This window comes from Myotis daubentonii, chromosome 9 (assembly GCF_963259705.1).
Source record: "Myotis daubentonii chromosome 9, mMyoDau2.1, whole genome shotgun sequence".
Taxonomy (NCBI): Eukaryota; Metazoa; Chordata; class Mammalia; order Chiroptera; family Vespertilionidae; genus Myotis; species Myotis daubentonii.
The window spans coordinates 76,106,767-76,124,133 of NC_081848.1; the positions used below are offsets into that span (position 1 = coordinate 76,106,767).

Here is a 17,367-nt window from a genome sequence, read left to right on the forward strand (position 1 = left end):
CATTTACAACTTAGTCCTGTCTCTTCAGCAATTTTATCAAATGTGTATTCCACACAAACGATGTTGCTGGCCTCACTGTGATTTCCTGTGTGAATTCCCCCCCCCCCCGAAAATATAAAAAATTCAAGTTTGACCTGCCCCCTGGTTAATCCAAATTGTAAAGCTTTATTATTCGAAAACCCCACTCAGGACCATGTATTCTTTAGGCTATAATCGCCTCTGCTCAGAAAATGTAACCGGGGCAGGGATCATTTTACTTTGAGAAGAAGCCACATCAACATCTTGCTAAGTATAATGACTTTCAGTCTGCCCTTTGCCACTTGCCGGAGCTCTCCTAAGCCACTCTAGAGAAATCAGGAGTAAATGGGACTCCCACACCTGGGGACCAGAGCGCCACAGCGCCGGCAGGCCCACAGTTAAAAACGTGGACTATCATGAATATCACCCCCAGCGGGTCCTCTGTGCCCAACTCTGAGAGACAGATGGTATTTCCAGTAATAGTTTATTGATTTCCAAATGCACAGGGGCGCTGAGTCCAAACATCCTGGGATGGCGGTAAATCGCTCTTACAAAATAATTTACAGTATGAAGATGATGTACTGAAACATTAACTCAAATGAGTGGTTCCCTTGAAAGATTGAGTGCTCCCTTGTTTAACGTAAAGGGGGGAGGGGGACGATGCGTAAGGAGGGATGGGACTGCACAGGACAACAGGCAGAGGACGGCAGGTCGTGTTCTCCCCCCAGGCAGTAGTGCCTGTCACAGTAGAGAGACCCGTCAGGCTTAGCTCCCTTTAAGTATGAATCTATTGTCCCCTCAAGGTCACATCACACCCAGCCCGGGCTCTGTGGCACTTTTTTACACCAGTAGGTGTACGACTGTCGGAATTTATTTCCATTTTCTTGCTCTGATGCATGTTCTGCGATTTCTGGTGTGTTCTCAGTTCCGAATGGCACTGTTTTACCTGGCAGGCCCCGGAGGGCAGAACTGCCTGGCCTTATGGCGTTTGGAATCGGCTGGGGTGAGCTAGGCACAGACAATGCGATGAGAAGTCTCCCCAATGGGCCATCTTTTGCTCTCAGGGCTGGGCCGAGTCCATCCACAATGAGATTTGTTCTTTAAACACAAAATCCCAGGCGTGCTAGGCACATGGGAAACATTGCAACGGATTTTCTTACCAAAAAGCACTGAGCAGCCATCACAGGAGTGTGGGGTTCCAGGCACTGGCAGGGGAACGTTTTCTGGTGAGAAGAGGCCTCAGGGCCTTGCCTTTCCTACCGGTTGTGAATTTGGCAGCTGTGCCCACAGGCTGACCGGAGAGGTCAGACTCTCGGAGCCCCAGAATGGGTTGGCAGACTTCCCTTTTCACTAGGCCACCCGGAGCAGGGCTGCCACCCGGGCTCAGTGCTTTAGGACCTGGCAACCTCTGCCAAGGAGCTGCTTCTCCTGTTGGCATCCTGTCAGCCCCTCAGCTCCGACTGCCTGGTGACATGTGTAATCAGGGCTGGCGGACACCTTTGTGGGGGCCTGCGGAATGAGGGGCTGCTTTGAATTCCCTTTGTTCTTAAATTATGTGTGTGTGCACGTGTGTGCGTGTATGTACATACACATACACTTACCTTTATGTCCACACGCATACCAGGTGTCAGAAGGCTCAGTGGACTATGAATGGCCGCCCCCGCCCAGGCACAGACCTGGCCGAGGGGACTGAAACATGATGGCTTCCTTTCCTAACAGCAGACCCCTCCCCCTTTACTGCTGCTGAGAAGCTGTATACTCTTGAAGGCCGGGAAATTCTTAAGGGAGACGCTCCTGGGGACGGGCTTAAATTAGCAACTTGTACTTAATGCACCCACTGAAGAGGAAGAATAGGCAACTTTGATGCCTTTTCTGAGCCCAAACCACAGCCATACAATGTAATTCTGAAAAAGACGTCATAAAGTGGGTGGTCGCACTGCAGGTGTGTGTGTGGGGGGGGGGGGGGGGCGGGGCGGGGCGCTGCCGCCTTTCGCCCTCTGTACTGAGATGGACCACGGGCCACAGAGTTAGGGAGAGCTGGGCTCAAAACCCGGCTCCAATATTTCCTAGTAGGTCAAGGCAAGTGAGTCTTCCACTCCCAATCGGCTTCATCATCTGGGAACGGGGGCCTAGTACAGGGCCTGGTCCATAGCTGGTCCCCAGTATAGGTTATTTCCCTTCCTGGTTGCCAGAGCTGAGACTCCAAGCATTTCTTGGAATGGCACTGAATTTAATGACATCAAATAAAAACAAACACACCCTCCCCGCCCCCCGTCAGCCTCCAGACACCGGGTATTCGGAAGGCAGCCAGGCATTGGTGTTAGGACCCAGTTCATGCTGAAGGTGCTCATTAGCTGCCTGGCAGCATGACTCTCCTGGGATTTCTGCAGAGCCTGCGGCAGTCAGGACAGGACTTGGAGCACAGTGTGTAGGACCTGCGGGAGGGAGGCCTCCCCACGCTGGGGCTCACGGTGCCTGCAGCTGCAGCTCTGGGAAGCCGGTGCCGCTGCAGGAAGCATCCTCATTGCGATGTTGGCAACGCTGGCGGCAGGAACTCGGGAGCCTGGCAGACGCCGCTGCACTGTTTCATGCTTCCCTGCTTAAAGTTTTATCAGGTGCTGAGGACAGCAGGAACCCACAGAGTGAGTCTGAAATCCTCTCTAAGTAAAAGCAGAAGTGCTTTCCTTGAGGACTACAGGGATACGATCACTCATGGAGACAGGCTGGCATGCATTTTCACATTTCCGTTCATATCCTCTGCATAAATGCTTGGGTTTCCCAAATACCGATTTAAAGTAACATGGGATCAGGTATGAAGAGGCCAGAGATCTGTCCATTGCTGAGACAAGGCTACTATGTAAAGATTGAAAAAGAATTACTCAGAGAAGATAACACGAGTTCCCACATCTTAATTGTCTGGTTTTTAAACTCTTATTTTAAGAGAGGCCATTGGTTCTTCTTTAAGGGGCGTTTCGTCGGGTGGGTTGGAGCTGTAATCAGTGTTATGTGGGATTCTCTGGCCTTTGCAGGCAGACAGGTACAGCGCCATTGTCTTGGCCATTTGTTGGCTACTAGTTTGAGAAAAAAATACCCTTTCCCGCCCCCTTAACAGTCCAAACTCCTCTCAAATTTATAAATAAGCCCTGACATAGTTAGTGAGCTAGGATAACCCTAACCCAGAAGTACACATGCCTGGTAGCTCCTGGCACCAAAGGAATGGTCATTGAGTAGCATGCACAGAACTGAACAATGATATACATAGGATTCCTACAGCACATAAGTATTGTTTCTGCCTCAAAACCATACTGTGCACACAAAAGTCAGCAGGCCCCAAAGCTATGTAATGGGCCCAGGGATCGGGCAGGCAGGCAGCAGGCAGGAAGAGGGGCTTCCCCAGGGTAGGCTCCTTGGGTGCCTCAGAGGCATCAGAAGTGTACGCCCCAGTCAGCAGGAGCCCCAGCGACACCAGGATACAGGTCCAATGGTCCTTCTCAGAAATGAAGACCAAAGTGCCACTAAAGGCTGAGGAGAGGGAGCACCCACCCCACCTGCAAATGAGAATTTCCTGTGGAGGCTCCCCTTTTACCTTAACCACGCTGATATGTACAGAACTCTACTTCATGCTATAACTGTTTGTTTTACCTAAAAATAAGGTCACCCCCTGATTCCAAACTATCTAAGTAAGATGGATGCTGCAGAAGATGCAGGTGTTTTAGCAGCGTGGCATTCCCTAGGACATCACTGCTCATTTGAGCATGAAAACCTGGCTGTGAGGAGCTGGGATCTGGGAGCATGATGTGTCTGCTCACGTGACTAGAGAGGAGGTTTCGGCGGGGAGATGCTCCAGGGAGAGCTGGCTGGGAGTGCACAGGCAGAGGGGCTCCGGCTGCCATGCAGGGAGGGTATCTACTGAGAGACGAAGCTCAGTGTTCCATTCAGTACATCGTGAGTGACAAGAACTCTCCCCACACTGCATTTAAGCCAAATTAGGCTGTGTGTGTGTGTGTATGTGTGTGTGTGTGCGCACGCGCACATAGGGCAAAAACCTACATTGAAAATCCCCACTTGGTAATATACATCCCAGCCTTTCATGTGACAAAATGCATCAAATCTCAGAACTCACCCAATCATTCAGGTCCATCAGATCCTTCAGTGACTGTTTTAGAAAATCAGACAATTTGGGTTCAGAAAACTGATTTCAACGTTTAATCAGATCTCTTTGGTCCTCTTTTTTTTTAAATGTTATTTCCTTTCTAAGTCTTCAATCATTTTTTTTTTTCATTTCCACAGCACTGGATTATGAATCTGAAGTCCTGGATAACCTCATGTACTAAAAATATCTCTATATATGTCTGAATTTTAACTCTTTCTCCAACCCTGTCTTTAAACCATCCATCTTATTTCAAGAAACCACCTTTTCACAAATGCACTGGACTTTTAGAGACGATTTATGTGGTTCCAGCCCTACTCTGCCTCATTTATTTCATGCTCCAATAGGAATAAGGTGGCAGGTAGGGAAAATATTCTGACTGCCCTTCAAGGTTACTCCAGAGTCTTCCTAGTGAGGAGGTATGTCTGGGTCCCTAATATTCCAGGGGCTGGCTTTCTTAGTCAGTTCAAAGCAGCCATGGAGGGGCTACCTGAAGGACCCTTCCCAACTGCTCCTGATTGATCAGAGGGGGACTCTTCCTTAACCCACCACGACACAGGAATGAGAAGCACACCGTCAGCAAGCATGAAACGGGCATCCCCGGAGAGCCATGTGCCTGCTGAGGCCTGGGGACGTATGGGCGGAAGGACATTGGTTGCCGGACAGCTTTCACAGAGTCAGAAGCCGTTACATACACGCTGTCACACACACACGGGGGGGAAGGAATGGTTCTCCGCTGGGGATGGCGAGCCTTCATGTGTCCTCTTCGTCACTGGCCCCACTGCAAAGGAAAGGAGATCAGGTGAGGCAAGACATCACAGGGGGGAGGCGACCGAGGCTGCGGCTGAAGGCACAGGCTCTGTGGTCAGACCTCGGGTTCCAGCCCTCACCCTGCCACTGCTGGGCGCTGCACGTGGCCATGGGCAAGCTACTTACCTCTCTAAGTTCTGATTTATCTGACTACAGGGATAATGGTGATGATAAAACCTACTTTCTGGGTTCTTGGAGGATTAAGTACAATAATACACATAACATACACAGGGCCACAGCAAGCAAACAGCTATTTAAATGAGCAGGGGTGGCTCAGAATCGTTCTTTAAACTTACTTGGCAAAGTGAATTGCTAGTAAAAATCAGGAGTCTGGCTTCCCCTAAGCCTTAAGCCATCTACTGTTAGGAAAGAAAGACAACAGTAAACTCATTCTGCTCTCTTCTCACGGAATCCCGCCAAGGTTTCAGTTCATGCCATGGACAGTCCCCCGACTCAGACGTCACCGCTTCAGAGGGGGTACTGCACCTAAGTAGGACCCCTGATGATTCTTCATTGCCACCTTATTTCTTTCGTAGCCCTTATCACATCCTGTAAAGTATTTGCTATTTACTCTCCCGTCTACCACCCACTGGAGCATGAAAGAGTAGAAATACAATCTATTCTATTAACTACTGTTTCTCTAACACTAATAATGCACTGGGCACGTAGAAGCATTCAATTAACAGTTGTTTTTAAAAAGTGAGTGAGAAGTGAACACAACAGGAAGAAAGGGAGGAGGGAGAGGGAGTTGAAGGGAATAGTCAGTCATCCAAGATGGCACTGATACTTCAATGGCCAAACCATGAGCTGTGTCCCAGAGGATGGCGGGGGGCTCAGCTGCTCAGGGGTGGACCTCCCTGGCTTGGTGCTGGGTGAGAACATGGCTGAGACAGGGGCTGGGGCAGGAGGGCAGGGCCAGAAAAAGAAGGGGGACAGGAGCAAGCACTCTGAAAAGGGCAAAAGCAGCAAACTCACCCAGTTCCCCCTCCTGCACTTCGAGGCCACAGCCAAAACTGTCAAAAGAGCCAATTGGCGCGGGTGCCTGAGTGGCGGGGGCACTGAGCCATGGCACCCTCTGCCATGCCCCTCATGGTCCTAGGATGGAGGGGGCTGTTCTTTTTATTAGCCCTTTCCCCATCTGGACACAGTGGAGCTCTGAGAGATGTAAAATCCTCGATCACAGAGCAAGGTCTGTGTCCCCTGGATAAAATCTGAAGTAATCAAGTCAGGGAGGTTGGAAGGGAGGTAAAATCTTCCTCTGGTAGAGACAGGGGCTACGTAAGGAAGAGGACAGGCTTGGGGTGCACCAGCTCCCAGCCATAACCTAGAGAACGTTACCTCACAAGGGACTGTCTATATCTGTATCAAATCTGTGCTCTTTTACATCCATCTGGGAAAGACTTTAAGGGAAAATATCCTAGGCAACTAACTTGGAGTACTTTGGCTCAGGGCGAAAATATTTCAAGACGTAGCCTGACAATAAGCGAAGAGTACTCTGGGAGCCCAGAGAACCAACTGGGCAGCCTTTACTATCCAAATCCCTCCCGTTTCCGCTCCTTTTTCCTGACTGTTGTCCAATCACAGGATGGAGGGAGCATGCTGGGAAGGGCGGGACCGTGAACCAGTGCTAAGGAGCCACGTGTTTGGTGACATTTGTCCCAAGGGGAACAAAAGGTCTTTTATGCAAGCTTCTCACCAGAATCAAGGCACAGTTGGAACTGGCGTCATAATCCACCCTCCCCCCCTTGGTATTATATCGAAAGCAAGCTCTTATTGTTCTCTTGTCAATGCCCTTCAACTATAAGAGCCTAGCATGGTGACTGTGCCCTTAAGCTGTAGTTCGCGGTCAGCATTCTTCACTCGAAATGCACAAAGGGTTCATGAACCCACTGAAATGGTATACAACATTTGCCTATGTGTTCCTTTGTCTGAGAGAGGTCACAATTTTCATCATATTCACAAAGAGGCCAACAACCTCCTCCTCCAACCCCCCGTCCCGACCCCAAATGAGTATAATGAAATTATAAGTGAGTGCTTTTTGTGTTGCCAGGTTCTTTACTCTATGGCTCCTAGCACTGGCTTGGGGTAAAGGTCAGAAGCCACGACTGATGAAATCTTTTTTCATTATCCTAAAAGAGATCTGTTCTTGGGTCTGAAGGATATAGTTCATCTCATAGTTTAAAAGCATGAGACCTTGAGATCCTGGCATATCGCTGATTGATTCTTTTACTTGCTAAATATTTATTGACAGTCCACTGTGTGTAGGCATGATGCCAGGCACACCAATAAGTAAGAGAGACACAGCAATTGCCCTCCTGGACTTGACTTTATAGCCTGATAAGTGAGGAAGAGAGACAGAGATGGGCAGAGACAGAGATAAAATATATTTTCCAGAATAGCATCTTCAAACAGAGCATATTTGTTTTCACAATTTAATTAATCACCTGTCTTCCTTTGCGTGTGGTCTTTCCTGGAGGGTTAACAATATAATCATCTCCTAGTGCTCCTTCACTTTATATAGAAGCTGGTCTGTGCTCATAAGATTTTATCTTAAAATAGTCTACAAAAGTCTGCTTTCTCCAAGGTAAGTGGCCAGACTTCCACCTCAGCCATTCACCGTCCTCCTCTGAAACTTTTACCAATCACACTTCGATTTGTAATGGGAGTGGTACTCAGAGGTTATTTTAATGTCTGTTTTGTTGTTGTTTGAAATGAACTAAGGGTGTTAGACAGACAGCTCATTCTATAGTTGGCATTGACCACCAAGGGAGGCAGCATTATCTAGTTGCTTTGAAGTCATCAGGCTGAGCTGGGTTTAAAACTGAGCTGAACTGCTGAGCTGTGGGACTGTGGGTGAGTGACTCAACCTCTCTGAGTAACACGCCCTCTAAGGCAGTGGTTCTCAACCTTCCTAATGCCGCGACTCTTTAATACAGTTCCTCATGTGGTGACCCCCAACCATAAAATTATTTTTGTTGCTACTTCATAACTGTAATTTTGTTACTGTTATGAATCGTCATGTAAATATCTGATATGCAGGATGTATTTAGGCGACCCCTGTGAAAGGGTCGTTCAACCCCCAAAGGGGTCGCGACCTACAGGTTGAGAGCCGCTGCTCTAAGGGTTGTTGTAATGAGATGGAAGGTACTTTTTTAGGATGAGAAATGCCAGGTGAAATATATATTTCACAGGTCCTTTTATAATCTGCTTTTCCTCTCAACTAGTCAGGACTGCTATAGAAAGAGAAGGAAATACACTGGGCTTGTCTCTCAGACCTCACAGTGCCTGTACCTCTGCAGGCCTGCGAAGATGCCTCTAAGACAGTGATGGCGAACCTTTTGAGCTCGGTGTGTCAGCATTTTGAAAAACCCTAACTTAACTCTGGTGCCGTGTCACATATAGAAATTTTTTGATATTTGCAACCATAGTAAAACAAAGATTTGTATTTTTGATATTTATTTTATATATGTAAATGCCATTTAACAAAGAAAAATCAACCAAAAAAATGAGTTCGCGTGTCACCTCTGACACGCATGTCATAGGTTCGCCATCACTGCTCTAAGAGAAGCTCGGGTCTCTAGCGCTGCCTCAGGTCCGTGCTCTGATCTCCATGCATCTTGCAACTTATCTGCCATGTTTAAAGGCGGCTCCCCGTCTTGCACACCACAGGGACTGTGTGGCGGTCTGTTTCTGTGGAAGATGGAGAGGCACCAGCAGGCCTGTTCAGGCAGCACTATTGCACAGGGAGATCCTTGCACAGAAGTAGCAGGCAGCGGCTTGTCTGCCTGCCTATGTCCCATCTGCTCTTAGAATGCCTTTCTTTAGGACAGAGTCTTCTGTTGCTACTGTTGTTGGATTTATATGGAATCATTTCCAGCCTTTTTTTTAATGAAAAAAGTAAGTTTTTCCATTTTGCTGAGCTGTACTTTCTATAACAAACAAGTATTGCTTCTATAAAAAGAAAAAAAAAAACACCTTCTGGTGTAATCCACCAGTGATAATCAACATTAACACACTGCAATAGATTTATCTATACCCCCATGCATATATAAAAATAGATATTTCACAATCTGCTTTTCCACTCAGTTATCAATGATGAATACCTTCCTTATCAAGAACAATACCTCTCTAAGATTATGATTCATGATTGAATTGTCTGGATTTACTTTACCTGTACTAGACACAAATTATTTCCACCTTTTCATTCTTAACCACACCTCTGTGACACACATCCATGTGGATGATTTTTTAGGTTTACCCTTAATTATTTCTCCCAAAAAAATTCCCAGAAGGGAAATTTCTGGGTCAAGGGCATGGTCGTTTTTTGTTTTAATAAATTATATTCTATAGGGTAGGTTAAAGTTTACAGAAAAATTACAAAGATAATACAGAAGGTTCTAATATCCACGTTCCTCTGTTAATACAGAACATTTGTGGTATATTAGTATTGACTGAATTTTATGTTTTATTCAGATTTCCTTAGTTTTTCTCTAGTGTCCTTTTTCTGTTCCAGCTGTCACCCAGATACCACACTACTTATAGTCATCAGGGGTCCTAAGGTTCCTCTTGGCTGTGATGAATTTCCAGACTTTCTTGGTTTTGATTACGGTGACAGTCTTGAGGAGTACCAGTCAGGTATTTTGTAGAATGTCACTCAATTGGGATTTGTCTGATGTTTTTCCCATGATTAAGCCATAGCTTTGGGCCTTTAGAAAACTGCAGAGGTAAAGTGTCATTCTCCTCATGTCATATGGAGGGTACATATTATCAATGTGACTTAGGGTTGTTGATGTTGACCTTGAACACGGGCTGAGGCAGTGTTTGTTAAGGTTTTTCCCGTGTAAAGTTACTTTATTTCCCTTTCCCATATTGTCGGGAGTTACCAGGAGCTACCTGCATCCAAGGAGTAAGGAGTAAGGAGTTACATTCCCCCTCGTGTTTGAAGGTAGGCTATCTACCTAATTATTTGAAATTCTTCTGAACATGAGATTTGTCTCTTCATTTATTTACTTACTAGAGGCCCGGTGCACCAATTTGTGTACAGGTGGGGTCCCTTGGCCTGGCAGGCGATCGGGCCTGATTGGGGCCATCTAGCCCAGTCCCAATCGTGGCCCATTGGCGCCGGCTGGCTGGGGGGGAGGGACCGCACTGACCACCAGGGGGCAGCTTCTGCATTGAGCGTCTGCTCCCTGGTGGTCAGTGTGTGTCATAGTGATTGGTCGACCGGTCATTTGGTTGACTGGTCGTAATGGTCGCTTAGGCTTTTATATAGAGTCAATCAGTTATTTATATTGGGATGGACTCGTGGACATTTATTTTATACTTTGGGTTATAATCCAGTACTTCTTTATTTATTTTGTTTCTGAAACTATTTAGCTGGGCCTTTGGGAGCTCTTTCATCAGCTCTGGAGGCCCCTGGCTGTTCCTCCATCAATGTGTAGTTGGTTTTATTTTAAGGGTTTAATTTCTTGAGCACTTTCTTACTTTCTGGCACTACAAAATGTTCCAGGCTCATCCTGTATATTCCCTACCCCAGTCCTAGAATCAGATGGTTGGTTCACCAACCATCCAAGGACATATATTTTTAAAGGTGTCTCATATAGTACTGTTCAGCTGCCCCCAGAAATCATCTTATCCTCATTTATAATCATTACTCAAGTAAGTATGAGCATGGGGATGATACTGTGGTTTATATGTGTCTCTCTCTTTTCTGAAATAATTTCCATGTTATTTTCAGTTTCCTGTTGAATTTCAAGAGGTGGCTAAGCTTCCCAGCTCCTCGGCCTTTTTGTTGGTTTCCCCATCTTCCCTTCCTCCCCAGCACTGACGGATTTCTCACAACCAAGGACCTCCTGTGGTGGGGGCTGAGAAGAACCTTCCCAAACCCTCACCCCCTGGGCCCAGGTCACTCCAGGGGCTGGGGCTTGGGAAGCAGAAAATAGCTTCCCTGCTTACTTTCTGTACCTTCAAGAAATCCACCCGACCCAGTTTCCTCATCTTTTCTTGGCAAGTGGATAATAGAAACCAAATCTTTCTCAAGCAGTTCTCTCCCACAGAAATCTTAAACATAAGCCTGTTGCCTCAGCTACTGTATCTTACCCGATACCACAGGAAGAGGGGGAAAGGATCAATAGACACACTCTCTTCACTCATCTCTAATCTCTTTATGAATGGCAAGCTTTTATTTCTTTATCTTTTTTTACCATGTCCCAGATTAGTTCTCAGTAGCGCTGAGTCCCATGATGACCCTGAATTGAGGTCCAGACGTTGTAGAAAGCTGGAAATTGGAAGCATACCAACTCTCAAGACCTAGTGCTACTTCTCATATCGCACAGGGTTCTGAATGTGGATTTAAGAGCTAGAAACACCTAGGTTTATGTCACAGCTTTGCCATTTACTAGCGGTGGGATTTTGAGTTCGGTGTTTCTGCCTGGAAATGGAGGACAATTTAGGACCTCCCTGGAAGAGTTGCCGGGAGGATTAAACGAGGATTCATGTAAACAGAGCGCTTGGCTAGGTACCTGGCACATAGAAAAAGCTCAGTACATTTTATAGTTATTTAGTAACATCGCATGAAGAAATCAAAGCTAAGAGGCTGAAAGTCATACAGTGAGTGGGTGGCACAGTGAGATTTCTGGCTTCTGAACCCACCATCATACCTGCAAGCCCCATTTCTCTAAGAACGCCACTCATTCACAAGAGAGAAGGGCTAACCCTGCTGTTACACAGGCACAGTAGGCATGCTGTCATTTGAATGGGTTCATTCCTTGTCAAGCCCAGTCCATTGGTATTTGATAATAGGCTATTTGTTAATAACGACAGTAAATTATTAAGTGGTTTATATGTGCCAACCATTGTGCTCAACTCCTGGAGAACACATCTCCCTCTCCCATTGTGTCCGCTGGCAGGTTCCGCTGACTCGCTGCACAGCCATCCCATCCATCCGTCCCTCTCCCCCACTGCCGCCACCACCACCTCCTGCTTGAGCTACGGCAATTGCCTTTTGACTGGTGACTTCCTCCTCCTACTCTTCACTTCACTACTGTCTAGTTTTCAAACTGCACTCAGAGTAAGATTTTTCAAATGGACAACGGATTATGTTACTGCCCCACTTAAACATCCTGCAGTGGCTTCCAAGAACTTTAGAATAAAGCCCAGGGCCCACAAATCTCCACCTGACTTGTCCCCTGCCTACCTTTCTATCCAGTTTCGTGCCACCTGCCAGCCACACTGGTTTTATTTCTGCCCCTCAGATACGCAGAGCTTGCTTGTTCTTGCATCAAGGCGTTTGCATTTTCTGTTCTGTCTCAAAAGCTCTTCTCACAGTTTAGAATGACGGGTGCCTTAACATTCAGGTCTCAGCTCCAATGTCACCTTCTCAGAGGCTGGCTTTCCCTCACCCACCCCTGCACTACATTAGACTGTTGTATCATCTTCACAGCTCTGACCACTCTCTACAATTACTTTGAGATGGTTAGGGTCCTCAACGATTTTGTTCCCGCTATGCCAGCAGTACCTGATAATGTGCCTGGCACCAGTGAAACCTCAACAAATATTTTTTGAATGAACAAGTGAATGATCAAAACAACCTGCACAATATTTTATTGTTCTAGAAACCTTGCAAGGCGTCCCAGGCAAACAGTGGGCAGTTTGCTGGTCTTAGACATACTGCTGAGTAACCTCATGGACAGCTTACTTCCAGGGGTGAGCCCAGGCTCCGTTTAGTTTCTAACAGTCACTGCAATAACCAGGCACGTAGAACCACTGGGGGCACCAGGTGTGGATTAAGTTGCTGTATCATGAACAGCGATGGCTCTTACAAGTGACTAAGCCTCACTGGTAAAGGATGGGCGTGTCTGATGAACAAGGAGTTCTGTGTCATGGAGGGCAAAGCAGAAGCAAGTTCATGTCCAGCCCTCCCCAAGCAAGGAAACCTGAAGAACCAATTCACCTCCATGAGCAATGTTCTCATCTGGCTTCCTTATACAACAGCTGCACTTTTGGCAGCTTCCAGCCCCGCTCAGTCCAGCTGTGAACTGTGCTCAAGGCCTGGATTCCAACACTTTAACCATCCACCCCTCACCCGGACGGGGAGAGAGAGGTGAAGATAGTATCAACTCATCCAGACCAAGACAGAGGTAAAGGGGTGCCTATTCCTTGCTCCCCTCCACTCAGACGAAATGCCAGCTGCAGCTTGGAGGCAGAGGTGGGAGAGCTGTGTTAGTTACTGTGGTGGCAATGACAGAGGGACAGAGGGAAAAGTGCACGACTGAGAATCAGACATGGCTTCATGACTCCATTGCAGCACACATTAGCAGTCAGACCTGGGTGAGATGGCTCTCTACGGTTTCCATGTCTGTAAGATGAGGATAATGGCACATTGAAGTGCTCATTAAATGCACGCTGTTATTATCTGGTGGGCACTGAGCTAGTCACATCACCAATGTTTTCACATTCCATTTTCTTTTAAAATATTTTTATTGATTTCAGAGAGGGAAGGAGAGGAAGAGTGAGATAGAAACATCAATGATGAGAGAGAATCATTGATCGGCTGCCTCCTGCACACCCCACACTGGGGATTGAGCCCCACAACTGGGCATGTGCTCTGACCGGGAATCGAACCGTGACCTCCTGATTCATAGGTCTATGCTCAACCACTGAGCTACACCAGCCAGGCTCAGATTCAGTTTTCATAATCATCATCCTGTGTAGTAGCATGAACACTCCATTTTACAGATGAAGAAAATGAGGAGCAGAGAAACGAAGTGACACCCCAGCCCCACAGCAAGGCAGAGCGGGAAGTGCAGCCAAGGCTGGCCCTTGTGTTTCACCCTGGGCAGGGGGCCCAGGAGGAGTGCAGGCAGCACATGGGAGGCTTGTGAGGTGAGCCTGGCCGCATTGGTCCAGCGAGCTTGCTGGTAACGCCACATTACCAGGAGCACAGACGGTAACCTCTGCTGATCGCTAAGGACTTTTCCAAAGACTTGGCTGACTCCAACTCCATTTGGACACCGATTACTAGAAATCTTTCTCCCTGCAATGGAGGATCCCAAACACCTGTGACTTTCCTGTAGTAACCTGGCTGTGGGACGATATCATTTCCATCAGGTTCTCACCTGTGTTCTGTGGGTTCCTGCAAAGAGTCAGACAAAAGAGCCTGCCACCAAACCCTCCCCCTGGACTTAGGACACGGTCTCTTGGGGTCAGACAGGTTTCAATGTCTATCTCATCTGTCCTGAGAGGTGCCCAGGCCTCACTCTTTTAATTAGGCTACACAGAAAATACTTTTCAAGGCTTCAGCTGATTTCCACTCCGCTCACTAGAGGAGAGAATCTGATTCAGTGGAGATGATGCCCTCTGTCTGCCTTCAGGGAACAGAGATGAAGGTGGCCTGTGGATCCCTGCCTGGCCCTCGCAGCCCCCCGGGCTCAGGGATTCAGCAGCCATAGCGTGACTGCACTGTAACTGTCAGCCTTTGGAGGCCGAATCTGTGTCTCACACACCATTTTGTCCCCAGTGTTCGGCAACTTGCCTGGCACTTAGGATGTGTTTGGTGGCTGACATACAGGATCTCTCACAGCCTGCCTGGGCCTGGGGAAGGGGCTGAGCTGGTGAAGTGAAAGGTGGGGCGGGAAGCTGACTCTTCTAGGAAAGTAGACTGTTCTCCCAGGAGTGCTGAGAGCTTTCCATTTGGAGACCATCTGACGAAGACAGTGTGATCGGTTAGGGTTATCCACTTCAGAGTTCAGACCAGGATTCCCATCCCGGCCCTTCTGAGCTGGCTGACTTTGGCAAAACTTTTTAATCTCTCAGAGCAGTAGTTAGTCTCCGAATCTGTGAAACACAGTCATGGTTCATTCACACTTTCAGTGACTATCTTACAATGTTCACGGAGCACCAAGAGTATGTCAGCACTGCAGCAGGTGCTGGCAGGGCAGCAGTGAGCAACACTGGCAAGGTTCCTGTTCTTGTAGGGCTTAATTGCCAGTGAAGGCGGCAACTAACAAGTAAACAGATAAATCATTCCAGAGAGTGGCACGTTCTCTGGAGAAAATAAAGCAGGGTGCCGGGAAAGAGAAAGATGGCGCTTGTGTGTTGGGAGGCAACTCAGGAAGGGATCTACCTCTTAGGGTTGAGGACTAAAGGAGACAATGAAGTGTAAAGTGTCTAACATACTTACTAACAAGTAATGAGCACTCAACCAACTTCAATTGCATGGCACTCTCATCCTTAGTGAGTGGCTTCTTTCACCTCACAGTGGCTGAGCCCCTATCACATGCCAGGCCCAGGAACATGGAGGGGAGTGGGACGGGCTCCCTCCCCGTAAGGGGCTTACAGTCTGGCATACAATATCGTGTCTGTGGTGTGAGAGAAGGAAGAAGTGGTACATCCCACCTGCAGAGTCTGGAAAGATACTCTTCAATGTTGGCAGGTGGGCTGGTATTTTCCCAGAAGACTACAGGGCCAGAGGAGGGCGAGCCAGGTGGAGGGGACAGCTTGGACAAACGCTTGATGCTGTCCAGGGAGCTGTGAAAGCTCAGAATGGCCAGAGATGGTGTGCGAAGGCACACCGATGGGAACTGTGTCTCGTCAGCAGGCCCGAATGCTCATCTCCACTAGTCGTGCTTGAAGTGTCTCCTAAGAAGATGGGGATGCGGATGGAAAGAATCGGGATGAGAAGAGCGCCCGGGCTCCATATGGTGTCTGCCGCAACTGCCAGCACTCCACAATGGGAACAAGGGCTGTGCTTAAAATATCCACACGCTTCTGAAGAACACGCCCCAAGGCAGCACAAACAGATGTTCCAGGGAAAAAGGAAAACAAACACCCAGGGGTAGCTCAACATAAAGCCTGCGTGGGGGGTAGGCAGGCCTTGGCTGCTCCAACGTGATTCTTTCATCAGCACGAGTCTGGGACTCAGCCTGGAGCAGTAAGCAGGTGCCAATGCGTGACACTGGTCTGGAGTGGACAGACACTTACTCGCAAGCCAGACTCGCTTGTCTAAGGGTCTAAGGCCAGGGACAGTGAGAGGCTGATCTGGGAACAGAAAGCTACAAGGCGGTTTCCTGTGCCTACTTCATGCCTCAGGCATCTCTGCCAGCACATTTTCTCTGAGACTAGTGTAACCAGAGTGGACATTTGTGAAAGGGAACCATTTGGACTGGGGCCTGGTTCCCTGCCTGTTTATTACTCTGGCCTATCTCTGCCCTTGCAGTAAACATTCTTGCAGTACACGTTCTGGGAACAAAGAAAAGGTAAGAAAGCTATCCCTCCCCTCCAAATTCTGAAAGTTCATGATACCGCCAACAGGTCCGAACTGTAGGACTCTGCCCCTATGGGAAGGCTGCTTGATGCAGACAGCCGAGGAGATGAACATCACATCCAGTATACAATCAGCCAATCCTACTGGTATTGTCATAATTAGCTAGTTTATTAATATTAATAACAGGAAGACAGCAACGGGGAGGCCAGACATTATAAGCATGTTCACCTGGGACTTCACCAGGAAGCTACAGCTTCACACAGCATTGTTCCTCCAAGGTAATCAACACCCCTCTCTCTCCCCATCCGGTACTGGGTTACTGGGGGGAGACGGGGGAAATAGGTACATGTGTAGTGAAGTCTGGGTGATGTAGGGAAGGTGCTTGCCTGTCAGTCTAGCCTGGAGAACAGTGGATTGGCTAGGGGTCAACCCCATCAGAAACGCACAGAATCTTGGAAGGTTAAAATCCCCCAAAGAAGAGTTCCCATTTGCTTACTCTTGCTCTGCTTGCTCCATGACACCCACTCACCCGTGCGCTTGGCTGCTCCTTCTCCATAGTCATGTGGCCTTAAGCAGCTGCATGGCCCATGGCCCATGGCCCGTGGCCATGCAGACCCCGCACGTAATGGACTGCGGCTGGGAACACAAGCTAAACTAGCTAGATGCTGGACTGGACTTTAATCTGGAACAGAAATTCTGGGCAGTGGCCTTAATCCTGGCCCTGCTAAAGACAAGATTGGGCTTCTTCCATGGCGAGATGGACAGAGATGGGACCTTGGAGGGTAACCCCTTAATTCTGCATCATCAATAAAGCTTTCCACGAAACCCCATCCTTTCGTGGGGACCTCGGGAAACTTTTCCTCACAGCACCCCAGGAACTCCACTTCCACGGAGAACATTCCCAGAGGCTTTCCCTGGATTCCAGGTCAGTGCTGTCGGAAGAGAAAGCACTAGTCTAGCCAGAGAGAGGAAGGGGACCCAGAACACACAGGAACTTGAGCACACCTAACAGGAGAGCCCTATAGAGAAAGGAGGAACTAACACTGCAGGTCTCCATCCTTGGCATGTCACTGCCCAATCTCAACGAACAAAGCTCAGGGCTCTGAATCAAAGGGCTGCCCAGGCA

The 17,367-nt window shown here is 48.0% G+C and overlaps 1 protein-coding gene across 1 annotated transcript in view; it reads right to left on the reverse strand.

Moving 5' to 3' along the window:
* Positions 1-485: 485 nt before the first annotated feature.
* The window catches only part of TRIM44 (tripartite motif containing 44), an 88,709-nt gene continuing 71,827 nt past the window's right edge, over positions 486-17,367 (reverse strand). The window contains exon 5 of the mRNA XM_059709652.1: positions 486-4,949. Within this exon, the coding sequence (XP_059565635.1) occupies positions 4,922-4,949 (28 nt within the window). The 3' untranslated portion in view covers positions 486-4,921. The remainder of the gene's footprint in view (positions 4,950-17,367) is intronic.